The following is a 17,642-nucleotide window of genomic DNA, read 5'->3' as shown; positions in this document are numbered from 1 at the left end:
GTACACAGTCCAGCTATGTTACTCCACACAGAAATCTCCTTTCAAAATAACTATGTTGCAGGCTATCCAAGTGCCAGACCGTAAGTAAAGAATGTGTATTCTTTTCAAATTGGCATGTGCAATAGTTTTCCACCATTCATTTTGCTGCAGGGCGGACACAATTAGCCTCAGACGACTTCAATAAACCTTCTCAACATCAATAGATATAGGGCACAGTCAGTCGTCTACTCTTAATGGAAAATATCGATTTTGGATAACAAAACAAACAAACAAACAAACAAACAGCCACATAAGTCATGGTGTTTTGTTTCCAAGCGATGGCTCTCAAAAGACGCATTGAATAATAAAACAGATTCGCCTGGTTATCCGATCTGCAATGCAGTTGTTCTTAAATGCAGATGTTATATTCCATTGTTTTAAAAACTGTACAAGTAGAAGTGTTTATTGACAGCAAGTGTTTTAAAAGTTTTTTTTTTTGGTTTGTCACGTGGGGGGATGATGTCACTGGGTAGTTAATTTAAATGGCGTTCATATGTGACCAGCTCAAACTAGTTTTGAGAAACAAAGACTGGGTGATAGATAAGAGAAAGGCAATCCAGAAAGAGCGAGTGATCCTAGCAGGAGCAGTTGCTACAACACAAGAGACTTTGAGGAAAAGTTGCAACTGCCGTAAAGAAACGAGAACTAAACCAAGTAAGCAGATATTTTAAATAACATTTTCATGGGTGATAACTTTCAGGAATTGAATAAACAAATAATGTAATAAAAAAAGTCACAATAAAACGTGATAAAATAAGGATATAGAGGTTTCTTTAAATATGTGTTTCTATACATACTTTGCCCAATACATTTTGTTCGATTAATTGAACGTAATCTGCAGTTTAAAAAAAAAAAAAAGTTATTTGTTTGAAAAAAAAAAAAACCTGTTGGTACACAGAAATTTTAGCAACATTGTGTAAGTTTTTATTGTCTAAGGAGCATAAGGCAAAAAAGTTCTCCAGGAAATTGCTTTTACTGTAGATAAAGTGCGAAGGAAAATAAGTGTTTGACGTTTTCTAGCTACTGGATAATATATAAATCATTCAATGAACAGAAACTTTTTGTAAGTTAATGACTGCGTGAGAACTTTAGGTTTTAGGATATACTCGGGAAACTACAAGCGAAAGTTTTACGGTGGCTACAATCTATAGAACAGAGTAAAACGGCAGATTAGTACCGTTTACAAGTATAACATGGTCAAACATATAGTGTGAAACTTGTTATACTTGTTTATTCTGGTAAAGTGGGAAAAACTCAGTGTCGTTATTTGTGTGCTGTCCTGTCTAGCTAATGAACTCGAATTGCATATTCCCTGTACAGAAAACCCATTCCTTGCAGTAAACTTTAACAAACCCGAATGAAAGATGTTACACTGTATCAGTTGCGACGTGGACAGTCAGAGGTGCTTTTGATAAATGATTTTGAAATTGCACTATCAGTAAACGTTTTAGAGAGTAATGTAAAAGAAACAAATATAACATCAATTCTATTTTGTGGTTGAAGGCAGAGATGACTACTCCTATAGTGTGTCATGGGTCAGCCGAAACTAGACGGTCTGTGAAAGTGCAAGTGACGGAGCGGAAAAAAAGTCACAGTATAAATCGAAGTCCGATGTGGAATTGATCAAAACGACTCGGGGTTTGGTGTTTCGAAAATATGTACTCTATTTTTTATTTTAATATATACTCCAAGTGGTTGGCATTGCAAGTGTGCCTAATCCTACCGTCTACAGATAGCCTGTGGAACAGTATGTAAAACTGCGTTTGCACAGATTGCTTTAAAGGGGAGAACTGATCCAAGATCGGAATTCCAATAGGGAGGACTAAAAGAAGCATAGTTGAACTGGTTTCACGGAGACGGCAAAAACTACAAACTGCGGGGTTAGTGCATATTTAAATACACTTAAAAGGCATTTCCATTGGGCCGTGCGGCACAGAGCAAGAGGTCTACCGCTTTCACATTGGTTGCCGTTGAAAACATTAGGCGTGTACACACCGTGCGCATTGTTCTTTGTCTGGTTAACAGTGAGGGTGGGGGGATTCATACCCTGCAAGCAGTTGATTGAGAACAACGAGGACATGCTGGGTTCTCGTCATGACGCACCCACTCACAAACATTTGCTCGGATCTGCTGCCGCTGGCACTGCTGTTTTTGGTTTTCAGTAGGAAAGTACAAGTTACAGTCCTTGAGTTAAAAGTAAACCAAAGACAAAGGCGTTCCAATACAGAACATTCCAGACTGTTGAAGCGAATATGGCATGCTTTGATACAGTCTGTTTCTGGCTGTTTACTGAAGACACTGCTAACCTGTGTAATATTAAACTCAAGAGAGTGTTTTATTTTATTTTATATATTGGAAGAGAAACTAAAGCTTTATTATCTGATGTTCAGAGTAAGTGTATCAAGTGAGTTATCCAACCACTTGCATGTTAATTTATTTTCATAATTAGAACAGGTAAGTAAATTGGGAGGCTGCATGTATGGTTACAGCAAAGAACCTCCCAACATTGCATCTGGCCACCTACAGTAAACATTTCCTAATTTACTGGGCAGCTATCTGTACAAGCGGTTCAGAATGTTTCTGAAGCATCTTTTGGATGCTTTGACTATTAATTGACTTTTTTTTCTTTTATAAATCATTTAATCTAAGTTGGAACTCCTGAATAAGTACGAATACTACACAGTTTTACTATGCTGAAGGACATTTTAATATCCATTAAAGTGCAGCAGGGTAAAGGTTTGAATAGTTACATGTATGCTATCCAGTGAAAAATAAGTCTTCCATCTAAATGTCTATGTAAACACTCGTTTACTCATCTACATATATCGCACGTCTCTTTTAATGAAATGCTGTTCGCAAGAAACGTTTTTGGAGTGATCTGAGTTAACATTTTTCTGAATAGTGAGGTCTGATTAACTCCGGAGTGTAAATCAATCGGGAAGAATTTCCCCCTCCTAACTGTCTTGATTCAAAGTGTTATTTCTCCTAGTACCAGTTGACGGGGTTTCACTGAGCTGCTGTCAGTACTTGGCAATGTCACAGTCACTTGTAGTCAGAAGGCCAGTGGATAAGTAAATGACCCAAACTCTTGGCCCAGTTTGTCCTCATGCCAGAATTAACACAATAACATACGGCTGGGAGACTGTGCCTCAGAATGTTCGAATGACGAGAGTTCAAAAGGTGCCAGTCACAGCCTGAGCCAGAACTGAGCTTTTACAGGTGGGCACTGGGATAGCTGACCTTTGAGTGTTTGAATTTCACATGCCAATTAAAAGATCAGGATCATTGCATTGCCAGGATAAGTTCATTCACACAGCTGGTACCTTTGACTATGACTTGTATATTTATAACCGATTCATTGAAGCACTTGTCAATTTCCCTAGATGTTTTACAGGAAGCAGATGTTTGTTTAATTTTATTTACATTTTTTGGAAAGGCTTTTTTTTCCACCCGGTAACTTTTTTTTTCATGTTAACTGTGCCGTATCAAAACAGTAGCTGGCCATAAAAGTAACTGACTTTTTTTAAAAGGGAGCCATTAATGAAGATAAAGACCACACTTTGTATTTAGTACTGTTTGTTGCTGTTTTTGAAGAATTATTGCTGCAGACAGTCTTGGGAACACACCAAGTCTTTGTGCAGTGAACTGTCAATGATTCCCTTGCCTAAAGGCTTCCTCTGCCCTCTTCTCAGTGGGTCAGTGGTTTTCTGGGAACCTGGGAAAATGAGCAATGCTCTATGTGAATAAGAAATTCCACTGCAGACCTGTGTAGAGGCAAGGGTGCTATTGCAGGCTAGGCATGTTTTGTCAAGTGGAAGATCTTCTCTGCTAACTTTTCTTTGGGTTGCCTTTTTGTCTATTCACTTATGTCTGGATCCACAGACCTTGATTAACACTTCTCCTGGGCTACCTGTAATAATGCTTCCTTTGGTACGAGTGTTCAAGGCTAGTGCCAATTCTGATAGAGAAACCAGCTGTGGGTGTTTGAAAGGGTTAATTTTACTTGTGGGATTCTGGAGACTTTTATGAGAGAACTTTAATTTATATTGAATTGTACAGCATTGTTTGCCATTTTAATGGATAGCCATTCTGAGAGTTATTTAATTGGGTGCATAATAAAACTGTAGGGTAATGCAAGTAAAACCAAACTGAGAAGGAGTGCTTTGAGTGAGCCAAACCTTTCCTGCAAAGTAACACATTGGTTAGCTGAATAACAGTATGAAGCATTTCTATTGGAAATCCTCCAAAAAATAAAATATAATCATTGTTTATAAAACCTAAATGCCTTTGGGCTTTAAATATTTACAAATTGTTAAATGAAATAAAGGGTTATGTGTTTTTCACCTCTGTTTTCTGTTACCCAGTTAAGATTTCCAAAGAGATTTGAAACCTTTCTAATATTTACTGTTGAAGAGGAAAAATAATATAGTTTTGTTTTTCTTGAATCTACTATGTGAATAGAGGGTTTGTGAGGACAATAATGGCAGACGCACCACAGGAAGTTTTCAAAATGTACTCTACATTTTACAAAAGAAGCATTAAATGTCCCCAAATCTTTAGAGGGTTTTGTCTAAATATGCAAACGAGTTTACTTTCAACAGCACACTTGGAAGAAAGGAGTTCTAAAGCACAGCATGAGCTCTCTGTTGTATGTTTTAAAAAAGAAATAATGGGAGGATAGGAAAAAAAGGCCCCATTTTAACTTTGGAATCTGTAGCTCTAACAGGGTCTGATAAAGGATTCTTAAAAACCACTAGGCCTCAACCCTGGTGGGCCTGGTATGTGTGATGTGAAACCTACTGAGCAGAATTTTTTACTGAGACAAAGGAGTTGCCTAGAGAAGCTCTCTACTTTTATGACTGGGAGAAGAATGTTACTAAAACTGTTAGCTGGTGTGGGAAAAAAAAACGCTGAACAAAAACGTATGAGAGCTATACTTTTAAAGAAGGGTGACACATCTATAATTTTCAACAGTGGAAAAAGGATTTTGGAGTTGGAGTGTTTAGTCATGCTCCACTGGGTCGCTGGCATTTAATTATGTTTAGAAAAATGTTGGATGATTTAGGGGTGTTTTAGATTGGACTCTTTCTTTTGGTCATCTCAATTTAATTTGACACGCATTTGGTCAGAAATAAAGATGAGGACTCCTGAGTTCTGCTACTGTTGGAGTTCAATAAATGGGCACTACTTAGGGGTAATGTAGTAAACCAGCATGGAAGAATTTAACTCCAACTTCTAAACATGATGTGACCTGTTCTGAGATCCAGTTAAGTAGGGGGAAGGCATTCTACTTGCATACAGCCCTCAAGTTAATAAACTTGTTAAAGCCTTCTCTGGATATTTTACTACCTTGATCAATTGAAGATCTATAAATTCAGATGACACTTGCTACAGGCTGTGTAACTCCTGTGATAACAATACTAGTCAATTTAGAATAAGACCATTTTAATAACAATTCTCAACAAGATACTTCCAATAACCAGGAGATGGGAATCCTGTCTCAATCATACCCTATCCATGGATGGGCTGTCTCATTTTTTGTGGAAGCCTTAAAATAACCAAAGGCAAACGTTGTCTGTTAAGATCACCTCTCTTGGTCATTGGGCCACAGTACTTGTTTGTCTGAAGTTTATTTGTTTCAAATGAGAATAAATCCTGGATTAGCACATTGATTACTCGCATTGCAAATTTTACTAATCCCCTCTGCAATCGAACCTCGTTTTGGTTTTGGTTCAATACAAATCGTTGGCGCCCCAACGTGTATTAGCATTGGTACATAGGTGTGATAGCCCTAGGGGAAAGGCCATTGACTTGCAAATACTGTTTTGTATGTGTAAAATATGTAATGGAGTAATGTTCTATAGGAGATGTAGGTATTTTACATATCCTGGATAACATCCCATCTGTTAGAATCACTTTATGGGTTGATAATACAGGGCATGGGATGTAAAGAACAGCCTGAATGCAATCGATCTGATCACTTAATAATATTTTTCCTTCCATGTTTTGTATCCTTTTTTTTTCTCTCTCCTTATAAGCTCCATACTGGTGCTGCTCCCAAATGAAATTGATTCAAGCTGCCTTTTCAGAGCTTGGCTGATGGGCATGAAGTGCTGATGTGAATGGAAAAATCAATCCTTTTGTTTGCCTCGTCTCTTGATTTGAGAATAACCCCTGGTCATGGTTGTCACATGGTGTTTGGAACTTAAATACAGTACATTTCAGGAGAGTGCTATGAAAAATGGATTAAAGTGGAGCCACTATCACAGTGTGTGTTTTTGGTAGCCCTGTGGTGTCTTCTGGTATGATTTTTAGAAGATTTATACCTCCTTTCTTTGGTGATCCCGTTTTGATAATGCGTGACCTAACCAGAATGCCCATGTGTAATTTATTCAATGCAGCAAACTTCTCTAATTTTGAAAACCCAGCAACTGCTGTAGTGTCATGAGGTTTGGTTGAGATAGAAAACCCTTATGGCATGCTTTGGCATTTTCTTTCAAAGGTGGCCTGAAGCTACATCATTCTTCAATTGATATGTAGCAAAAAGGACCTGAAGGAATTCACCCTCACCTGGGGAGACAGTTTGGGATTAAATGTGCGCATGCCTTGTGAAACAGATTGGACCTGTAGAACGGTTGGGGGACGTTGTCTTGGAAGTGATTGAAATTTCTGATGGAGCTTGTTTGAAACTGGTATAGAAAAGTAATGCTAGATTAGATATACTGTATACAAAGCATTCTGACAAAGGATCTTGGCAACTTTTAGGCATGCATGATATTAAAAAGCCCCAGATATCGGATCTTAAGGCTACCGGGTAATTTACTGTTTATTAAAACCAGAAGACTCTTGCAGTAGTGAGGGGCTGGGTGTTGTCAGTTTTCTGGCCATCATCTAGGATATGGAATGTCAGAACATTTCAACATCTAGACACAGCTGTCTGGCAGTGTATCATATATGCACAATTTTCCAATGAGGCATATGTTGGTGTAATAATATATTAAATAAACAGAAACATATATGCTATTAAATTCTGTTGCAGACTAAATATATTTAAATAGAAACTCTCAAGACCATTTTAAAGCAACGCTTTTCCAAGGATTGTAAAATTCTAGATTTCAAGAGCTGTGAAGCATAAATTAGTCTTGGATTTTCTAAAGGGTAAAATATACCTGTCATGTTAACTCTTTCAATACATGTGTTTTTACCTGTATTCTACTCTTCCGTATCAGAATGCGTGGTCTCTTCTCATTGGTTGTTGTCCTGCTGGTGGTTCTGATGGCAGTGACCTCAGAAGCTGGAAAAAATAAGAAAGGTGAGTGACTGTGCATTGTTTGTGTTACATTTGACTTACATAAAAAGATCTCAAAGGCATTGCATGTATCTACTTTGCATTAGCTTCCAGTTTGAAAGCTCATATTTCTGATTTGCGTTGCCACCACAAACGAATGAAGACTTTTTGAATACTTGCCAGTACTATCACTAAAGTTGTTTGACATCCTTATGAACATTCATAATGCTTGCATTTGGAATTCAGTAATTCAAAGATGGAGTTGAAAATGTGACACTTTGAACAAAGTGTAACCTCATTAGTTGAAGCTTGGTAATTCCCTACAAAACAAAGGCACATTTTTAAATAGTGTGAGGAGTTCATGTAGGAGGTAAACACTTGTTTTAAAGGTTTGACTTTATAGCTATACAAACTGCTAAGTGGTCTCCAAGAGGTCAGTAGTTCCTCCTGTCTATTCAATACCTGCATGTAGTCTGTCAGCATTTGTCTGTTTGATAGTCCAGAGCCGTTAAACTCTCTGAGAGAAGCAATCGGGCATAAAACAAAAACAAAACCTGTGCATGTGGTGTTTTTCAATTTGACTTCAGGCTTCATTTTCATGGGTGCATGCACAAGAGACCAAGAATGCAATTAAATTCCCTCCCCCCAAAATTTTTTTTTTGGGGGCGGGGGCGGGCGAGCGAGCAGAAAATAGAGCATTATCCATTTTAAACTGTCCTTGAGAGTACTGAGGTTCTAGAAAGTGATGTTGACCTCCGTGTTGGCATACAGTGACCCTATCCTCTTCCCAAACGGAGCTTGCATTTCAAGGGTCTATTGCAATACAGGTTTTTACAGAGACATCTTTTCTGGTTCCTTGCAGATAAGGGAAAGGGCAAGGGTGGTTCTGACTGCAGTGAGTGGCTGTGGGGTCCCTGCGTGCCCAACAGTGGGGACTGCGGCGTTGGCTCTCGACAGGGCACCTGCCAAGAGGAGACCAAGAAACTCAAGTGCAAAGTTCCCTGCAATTGGAAGAAGGACTTTGGGGGTAAATTTGAGAATATCAGCTATTTCTGTATAAACAATATCAAATGGAATTCCTTTTTTTGGAGTGAAAAAAGGGCTGATGGTGTACAGGAGTATTGAGCTTGTGGGGGTGAGTTATCTACTCTGTGTCGAATGCTTTTCAGCGTCGGTAAAAGGTGCTTTTCCCTGTTCCAGCCGACTGCAAGTACAAGTTCGGAAACTGGGGGGAGTGTGACACTGTCACGGGTGTGAAGAATCGTTCTGGTACCCTCAAAAAGGCAATGTACAATGCTGAGTGCCTGCAGACCATTCAAGCGTCCAAGCCTTGCTCCCCCAAGACCAAGTCAAAGTCCAAAGGTCTGTGTTCCTTGTTTTTGTTAACTTCATCTCATTGCAGATGAGCGTATGCTGGTGTCACACCTGGCACAATGCATTTCTCGGTTTTTGAAAGAACAGAGATTTATTTATTTCCTTGTAATAACTCCCACAATTAAACCATTTTAAGTAAAGGTTTGTGTTTTATGGGTAAGTTTTTATTATCATATAATTTTAGTCCTGCACTTGTCAGCTGTGTTTTCACCCTGTACTACCCCTTACATTTCATCTGGTTATTTTTCAGCTATATAAATAAGGGAGAAGGGTGGTTTAGTCTACTTGCTAATGGCTTGCTCTCTCTCAAAATAAAATGTTGTGACCTGTTTTCTAAAATGTGTCCTTTCATTTATTTCTGTCCCTAACAGGCAAAAAGGGGAAGGGGAAAGAGAACTAAAGATGTCTCGGCGTGTAGACGCAGTAAATCCATCTTCTCTCGGCTCCAGGCTACAGCACAATCTTCTTTCCAACTTCCTCTTTGCCAACATTTCTGGACAACTGGCATTGTGTAACTGCTAATAAAGACCTGCCTCCTTTTTCAAAAAAATGTTACAAGACCAATTCCTTTTTTAATTGTACAGTACTTTGTGTTTTTGTAGACTCTCATGTATGTTAAACACAAATAGGGGAAAAATGTAACTGAGGGCTTATTTTTTATAATGCTTCCTTTACAAACAAGAATGGGGGGGGGGGGGGGGGGTGGAAGAGAGAGAAATGAATTGGTGGCTAATATTATCCAGCAACTCAGTGGACAGTTACATTTTGAGACACTATATGTGATAAATGCTGATTTTATTTTATATATAAAAAAGGAAAATAATTGACTACAGTATTGCTAACCTAATTGAACAGGGTTACATTCCCTGGCTTGTGACCTTTTTAAATTCACAGCTGTAAACCCTGACACCACTATATATAATATTGTACTTCCTAGAAGACTGAGCAAGTAGTCTGTTTTGTTTAATTTTGTTATGATTTCTAAAGCATTAGTGTTTGGGTTTTTCACTTCCAGGCATTATTGGGAAGTTTGTTATAATTTAAGTGTGTGTGCAATTAGGTAGTTTTTTTTTTTTTGTTTTGTTTTTTAAAGGAGAAAAGTTCAAGTTTTGTTTTTTCTTTGAAACTCTGCTGAAAATGTATACAATGGTAATGTAGTGTATACAACTTGCGCATTTTGCTGTTACGCCCCCCCTCCCCCCACATCAACGAAAAAAAAAAAAAAAAAAAACTTAGACTTACTACAATCCCACCCCCCCCCCCCCCCCCAATAAAAAAAATCTTTTTAAATGTTGTCAAGCTTGTTTTCTTCAAACCTTTTTAAAGTAATGGTCAGCTGATGTCTCTTCACAATGCAAGCCCTTTTCTATAAAGAGATCAACATTCTACTCTCTTCATTCACAATCTCACCAGACTGTATTTCAACAGTTTGAATAAGGTATTGATTAACTCCAATCCAGGGCTCTGACTCTTATCCACTGTGCAATACATTTTTCCTTTCTCTCCTTAATTTATTTTCAGAATAAATTACATAATTTTTTTTTTTCTTTTAGAATTTTTACACAATAAGGGCAGGTTGAAAATCTAACCCTTTGTTACAACAATGTTAATTAACTGAGGAGCTTGGTGCTTTATTCCAACTAAACTACATTAAACCTAGGTGTTGAAATAAACTAAAAACCTTGTAGGGAATTGGAATGTGCTAGAAGGAAGTACCACTGGTCATGCCCTGAATTCAAACTGTAACCCCTTCCAAGTACAAAATCAAGAAGGAAAAGAAAAACAAGCACAGGGCATCAGTCAGTAGAGCTGGTGCATTGAATCCATCTGAGTTTTTTTTTATTTGAATTGGTAGTAATAATGGTTCCCCTGTAGCAGGTGTTAATTACATAGTTAATAGATCAATTAAGGGTGTATGAGTGCGCGAATGGGAACCAGGTGTGTTTTTCATTTAGTTTTTGTGTCGAGAGAGGTGGCCACCAAAATGATACTGCTGGAAGTTCTGGATCATACTCTGATAAAGGTTTCCTTTGGTGTGCTGCACAGGGGTGGCCGTTTGGATTGGGTATGGTAATGTCTTTAGCAAATTAGCTAGTGTGGGTAAGGTAATGTCTTTAGTAAATAAGCTGGATGTGCCAAAGACGATGGTTTGACTTCTGTTTTTCTTACTAGCATTACCGATTTGTTGAGGATTCTTGTTCTTCTCTGGCATTGTATTGCTCGATCTTTTAAAGGATTACTAAACATACATTGAATAATCACTCTGGTGCCCTATCTGAAACCTCACATAGAGAATACCCAGAATTGTTATTAGAAAAATGCTGATTGCACCTCTATGTTTAATTCCTAAGATAAATGGACGATAGAGCAAAGTCATATTCATTCCAATTGAGTTCTACGTTGTGTGCTGGAGTGCTGTATTCAGGAAAAAATACATCGGCCAGCGCTGACACAAGCGCACTAGGGGATGCAGTAATAAGGACGTCATGACAGTTCCTTTTTGATTTTGTCTGCCCTTCCTTTCAAATCACAAAGCCACCTGGAAAGAAAAGATAGCACCTCCACTGAATTGTCCAAGCTTCAAATTGAGGGCTCTTACTGTTGTATGATGTATTGGTAGTTCTGTTTAATCTGCACTCCTCTTAGCGGCAGCTCCCACTGTTAATGCTGGAATGACTGACCACTTAGTGGAAAGAAAACAGGAAGGCCAAACGATTTTGTTTGTCAATTATTGACAAGCTTTACTTGTAGTATTTATGGCTAATTGTTCAATCATGAGATCTTTACCTTTAATGATACAGAGGTTTCATGCATCTGTGGTGTTATGTTAGTAACTTAATTGTTTTCTATTTATGATGATTGCAAACCAACTTTGACAAAAAAAAAATCATTGTTTGCTTAAAAAAAGCCGAGACAAGAAATACCTTTTAAAAATGTGTGTATTGTAAATGGTATGTAACAATTGACAGGTAACATATATTAATCAAAGATTGCTGCAAATACATTGTAACAATATACTGATCATATGTATATATATAATTATTTTTTTAATTAACAATATTTTACATACAATATTTACATAGCGGTATCTGGCATTACATTTAAGATTACAAAGCTGTAAGAAATGTATCACCACAATGTAAAATATGAGCTTCAACTCAAAAAGGATAGGATGCTCTGCCATAAGTAAACTGTGCTCAGTCATAGAAATATTCATATATAGGGTTATGTTTTTTGTACAGATTTTGGATCACATTTGGATGAAGACTGACCAAATTAGTATTGTCTCTGCTCTTTATAACTTTATAAAAGTTTACCAAAGCATAGCAAAGTGTTATAAAGCATAGGGAATGCACAGCAAAGCATAGATAAGCATTGTAAAGAATAGCAAGGTTTGGTGAAGAATATTTTTAAAAAGTATAACCATGGGCAAAGTATAGTAAAATTGCAAATATACCATGCAGGAATACTGTGGCAAACTTTTATAAGAGTAGTTAAAGTATGATCGTTTCTTCTAAAAACAAAACTTTACATTTTTATCAATTATAAGCTCAGACTTCTCATCTATGTGCTGTCTCTTGCAGTTTTTTCCTCTTACCTGTTTAGATTAATTTAAGCACACTTTGTTTTCTAAATAGTAGTACCAATTTCAAAGTCATGTTCACAGTTTTCAGAAATGTCATTTAATTAATTGTTCCAAATCATTTAAGCACAGAAAAATTGGCATTTTCAGAAAAATGTTTTCCAAAAACAGCACATCTTAGAAAACTGTATGTATATTGAATGATGAACCTTAGCAGGATGGTAATAAAGAACCATGAAGTCACCACTGACAGTGATACAGTATAAAGGCTAAAACAGAAAGCAATAATCTGATGCTGGCAGTAATCTGCTAGCATTCCTCACTGACAGCTTGTGTTCACATGTTCAAATTTCCTTAAGTGCTGTATTCGGACAACTGCCAGTTTATCTATATATTACAATACTATTTCTATAAAACCCAATAACCGCAATTTAATCTATAGCTGGCGCAAAGCACTGAATTTTTTTCTTGGCGTAAAGTTTTTCCTTTTTTTTTTTTTTTTTGTTCTGTGACCTTATTCTGGAGAACAGCAAAAGGAAAAAATATTAATTTTAATTGAGGGGAACTGCATTACATCACCGGCTTTACAGTACCTGGGATTATTAAGGATGGCGAATAACAATTTGAAACACATTTTACTCCAACTGCAATCTTAACAACTCCCAGTCTGGTAAATCCACTGCAAGGGTGTAAAGCAATGACGTCTTTGCTGGTTGGACCAATGGCAAAGAATCCAGTTCAGCTCATAAAATGACAACAGCAATCAAAGTACATTTATCAGAGCCTCTTTGCTGAAGATCTCTACTATTGACAAAAAGTTCCAATTTTTATTTATTTTTTTTTTGCATCCAAGACAACTTTATATTTTGTAAACTTGTAAAGGAATATCACTTTGAAATCAGTTCCAAGAAACACAAGGATGAGAGAAGTACAAACATCCAGATACTAGTACACAGACAAACTTCTAATCATTTTTATGTGTGTGGAGGTCCTCAAATGCGCATATTGTTCCAGTATTTACATATCTTTGTTTGGGTGGGTAAGGAAAATATAAAGATTAAGAGCCGTGAAACTTGTGTTGTTGTCATGCTGACTGCTTGTTTACAAAACAGAAGAAAAACTTCGGAAGTATAGGATCCCAATCCATTCTTAAGTCTACCAGCATCAAGGTAATTCACAGATAATTTGTGAATGATTTGTTTAAGGTATGTTTTAAGCATTCCCATGCCTTCAAAAAAAAATCTTTTGAAAAAGTTTACACTGTCATTTTGTTCTAAACTTGAACTGGAATCTGAGAGTCTATCAGGCCTGGTGGTTTGCACGTCCCTCCTTATTGGAAAATATTTTTTTAAAAAATGAAGGTTTGGGCAGAATCAAAAATAATAATTTGGGGTAGGGGATCTAGATATTATCTTACAATATCTTGGGTTAGTTTCCACAATTCAGTCGTGTTTGTTCATCGTCTGAAACAAGAGGGGATTTTGGAAGTGCATCAGTGTCACCAACACAATATAGACTGAAGATCAATTGAACCATCTGCATGCTTCGAGACCAAGATGGGCAACTTGTTTTAAGAGTCGATCCTTTTGCGACTATATATTATTCGTCTTGGTCTGCCTCTGGAGATTTGCATTGACTGTAATTGGTATGGATTTTGTAGGCAGGTGTATTTTATATCTGCAGAGTATTTGCTTTGTATGATGAATGTAATACCTTCTGTTTCTTTTCTCTTGAGGATAAAATACATCAACAATTTACTAAGGATATTCCCTAAAGATAGAAGGCGCTTGTTGAGTGGATTATGACTGCTTCAGTAGTAGACTTTAACGTATGTTTTTTGTAAGAGGTAACAAGAACATGTATCATTTTAGGGGACTATGGATTTCATTTCTTTTTTTTTTTCAATTGTCAGATTTAAAGTTTGTAGGCATGTTTAGTTTTGCTTATTGATTCAATTGTTACAGATCAAAGGCGCTGTTCCATGTTAAGTTTTTAACGTGCTGATTAGACATAATTCCCAACTCTGTAATGTAGACCTCAGCAGGTCCATCTTACAGCACAGTTGTACTGACAGACCTACATTATGCCTGCAGCACCAAAAAGAGCAACTTGCTTGATATTTAACTTGTCCGTTTCTAGCTATAGGTCACAGTGCCTTCTTATTTTTGCCAAAAGCACCCTTAAAGTTACATGTGGAATATGTTTACAATATATAACCTAACGCGTACATTGGGAGTTAATTCACAAGCAACTGTGGATTCCACCAAAAGCTTCAATGTTCAATGAAAGGTGTAACTGTCCTCTGGTTTACCTTGAACTAATGTTCTTGTACTGACACATGAGTAGTTTTTTAAAGGTCTTTTTGAAGGTAGTATTGCAAAGGGCATAGCATGCTGGATTGATGGTGCTGTTGACATAACACAGCCAGTACCCAATAACCCAAACAGTGTCAGGAACACACGATTGGCAAAAAGTGTTGATTAGCACCATTACGTTGTAAGGAGTCCATGTTACAATGAAAGCCAGAAGGATGGCAAAGATTGTTCTGGTTACTTTCTTCTCCCTTGCTGCCATTTGCCGCTTTTTTCGGACTTGGCTCCTGGCAATGTTGGCAAACTTCCTAGCCACAGTGCCCTGCCGGTTCTCGGGCACAGAGTTGTTCTTGGGTCCAGCCCCTGGAACTATCTCAATGGCAGTGACACACTCGTTCCCTGCTTGCTTGGTGACAATTTGAATCTTGGACCATTTGGAATCAGGGTTCATTCGTATGGGTTTAGTGCTTTGTCCGCTGGGGATGATCTCACTGTTGGTTTTGTCTTTTGTGCCTTTTGGAGCAATGCTAGCTGTACTGGGATCATTGGAGCTCTCCTTCCCCTCTGGATGGACCATAGACTCCACCTTTGTGGACACAGACTCTTCCACTTTCCCATTCTTTACTGTGTCTGCTGCACCCGCCTCTGTATTCAGCTTCGAGGAGTTGTTGTTGTTCTGTTTGATGTGGCTTTTGAAAAAATTAGTTGACTTTGCTTTTTTCTCTTTCTGCACTTCTGGTTTGGGTCTCCTGACTCGGCTCCTGCTGGCCAGCGAGACGTGGATATACAAGACTGTCATGATTACCACCGGCAGGTAGAAAGCAGCGATCGCCGTCCCAAAGGTCACAGCTGGGTTGGAGAGGAACTGAATGTAACACTCCCTTTCAGGGACAGTACGCTGCCCTACTATGAACTGCCAGAATAAAATAGCAGGTGCCCAGAGGATAAAGGATAGGAGCCATGCAGCAGCAATCATTAGTCCTGCCATCTTGATTGTCCTCCTGGCCGGATACGTCAGGGGTTTAGTGACACAGAAATAACGATCGAAACTTATGATCAACAGGTTCATCACGGACGCGTTGCTGACCACATAATCCAGAGCAAGCCAGAGATCACACACCAGTGCCCCTAGTGGCCAGTATCCCTTAATAATGTATACGGTGTACAGGTTCATTGAGAAGGCTCCAATAATCAGGTCTGCGCAAGCTAAGCTGAACAAGAAATAATTGTTGATTGTCTGGAGCTGCCGGTTGACCTTGATGGACAACATCACTAAGATATTGCCCACCACAGTGACAAGGCTTAGAGACCCGGTCACTATGGCAATGAAGATGAGTTCCACAGTCTTGTAGGGGCTTCCCCATTGCTCCTGGTCTGTGGAGTTGGAGGTACCACTACTGCTGCTGCTGTTGTCACCACAAGTGATGTTCTCCATCCGGACCTGCAGGGCTTGGCCAGAGAGGTTGTACATGGAGCCTAAAGTGAAGGAAACAAAGGAAAGGCCTTTCAAAACATGGATGAAAGGACATACGAACACATGTGAAATACCTGAGCTGTGATAAAAAATGGAATATTTCATGGATATTTGAATGTGTCCATTATTAAACTGCAACATACGTAGCAGTGGATCATAATTAGCTTGTTGCCACCATTTAAAGTAATTCTACTAAATTAAATAAGGAACGATAGTGCCGGAGGACAACACTGATCTGAATGGCACCACTGCAGACCCGCAGGCATCCTATCAGCCACAGGGGGGGGGGTGCTGGTGCACGGTGAACTGTGGATTGCACTGCTGACCTAATCCCTCCCTACCCGGGCGGCACTCTGCCAATTGTGCAACACCACCCTAGAAACCTCCAGTCACAGTTGGCAATGACATAGCCTAGATTCGAACCGGCGATCTCCAGATTATTATTACTATTATTATTATTATTATTATTATTATTATTATTATTATTATTATTAAACAAGTAAAGAATCAATGGCACTTGAATTTTTACCTTTTGTATGTTCAATGTACTAAATCTTCTATGCAAAGTCTCAGTCTTGCCGACTGCTACAAACCAACACAAAACTGCAATCTTCATACTGAAGAAGCTTATAAAAGGATAACGAGACAGAATTCAAGCAGATTTCATTTAAGCCTGAATGGATTTGAAAGCTGCTTTTCTATAATTGGATACGCACACATTTGGTTTCCCAGACCCTTCTCTGAATCTGTTTGCATATTCCATTTTCAAAGGGAATAACATTAACTGTAACACAGGTGAAGCTGGGATGGAGAGGACACAGTTATAAACAGAGCCCACTGTGCACATGCACACTATTGAGGAAGGAACTGTTTTTTTACTGCCTTGGTTTCTGACAAATTCTTTTGGTAGAAAATCTTATGGGTCCTCTATGCTTTACATGTCCTTAATTCTACCATCTCCAAGGAAGGCATGTAATGCATAAGCTTTGACACATAATTAAACAGAGAATAACGAAGATGTCAAACTCATTTACATCATTCTTTAAAAGGGGTTTGATGTTTCCAAGGGGGAAGGGGGTATCCACCTTGCCAGGCTCCTACTTGCTTACTTTTGAAATGACCAATACCTATAAATGAAAATGACTAATGCCTATTAAATTGAGCCTGGAGTGAATGATCAGACATGATCAGACATGACTAATGATTGTCTAGTTAATCAAAGCCCACACTGGATTCCAGAGATGTCAATTGACTCCACTGCCTTTGATCAAGTTGCAATTAGCAATCCGATTAACAAGCCTGTGGTATTATTAACGTGGTAGTTTACAGCTCCATAGCTCTCTGTATTATTCTACAGGGAAAAAAGGAGTCTCTTCTTGTAGTATTGCTTTCCTTGAAACCAACAGACATAAGGGGAAGTTATGTGTTTTCAGCATTCCTCAGTGCCAGAATTTGACATACATAACCATATCCTGGGTCATGGGTAACCCTAATTTAATTCCCATGGTGTAACTATTTGTTTACAATCTAGAATTGTACCTGAGCAATCTAAAAACCTTTATTATCACTGAC

General features: G+C 38.2%; 2 protein-coding genes across 3 annotated transcripts; one reads left to right on the top strand and one right to left on the bottom strand.

The window, feature by feature from the left end:
* LOC121329997 (midkine-B-like) lies at positions 1-9,778 on the top strand. 2 transcript variants are annotated; one of them, XM_041276179.1, is made up of 5 exons: positions 1-80; positions 7,269-7,351; positions 8,190-8,354; positions 8,528-8,689; positions 9,073-9,778. In XM_041276179.1, exons 1-5 carry the CDS (start codon positions 16-18, stop codon positions 9,099-9,101), a joined length of 504 nt encoding a protein of 167 aa, XP_041132113.1. In that variant the 5' UTR covers positions 1-15; the 3' UTR covers positions 9,102-9,778. The 2 variants fall into 2 exon arrangements, with proteins under 2 accessions (XP_041132113.1, XP_041132114.1); XM_041276180.1 differs by lacking the exon at positions 1-80 and adding an exon at positions 548-693.
* A 4,741-nt stretch (positions 9,779-14,519) lies between these two features.
* Positions 14,520-16,067, bottom strand: LOC121330258 (muscarinic acetylcholine receptor M4-like). Its single transcript, XM_041276629.1, has one exon. It carries the CDS (start codon positions 16,065-16,067, stop codon positions 14,592-14,594), a length of 1,476 nt encoding a protein of 491 aa, XP_041132563.1. The 3' UTR covers positions 14,520-14,591.
* Between the last annotated feature and the right edge of the window lie 1,575 nt (positions 16,068-17,642).

Source organism: Polyodon spathula, chromosome 17 (genome assembly GCF_017654505.1).
Source record: "Polyodon spathula isolate WHYD16114869_AA chromosome 17, ASM1765450v1, whole genome shotgun sequence".
In the NCBI taxonomy this organism is placed as follows: Eukaryota; Metazoa; Chordata; class Actinopteri; order Acipenseriformes; family Polyodontidae; genus Polyodon; species Polyodon spathula.
Note: the sequence above shows the minus strand (reverse complement) of the source record. Positions and strands in the feature narration are given on the sequence as shown.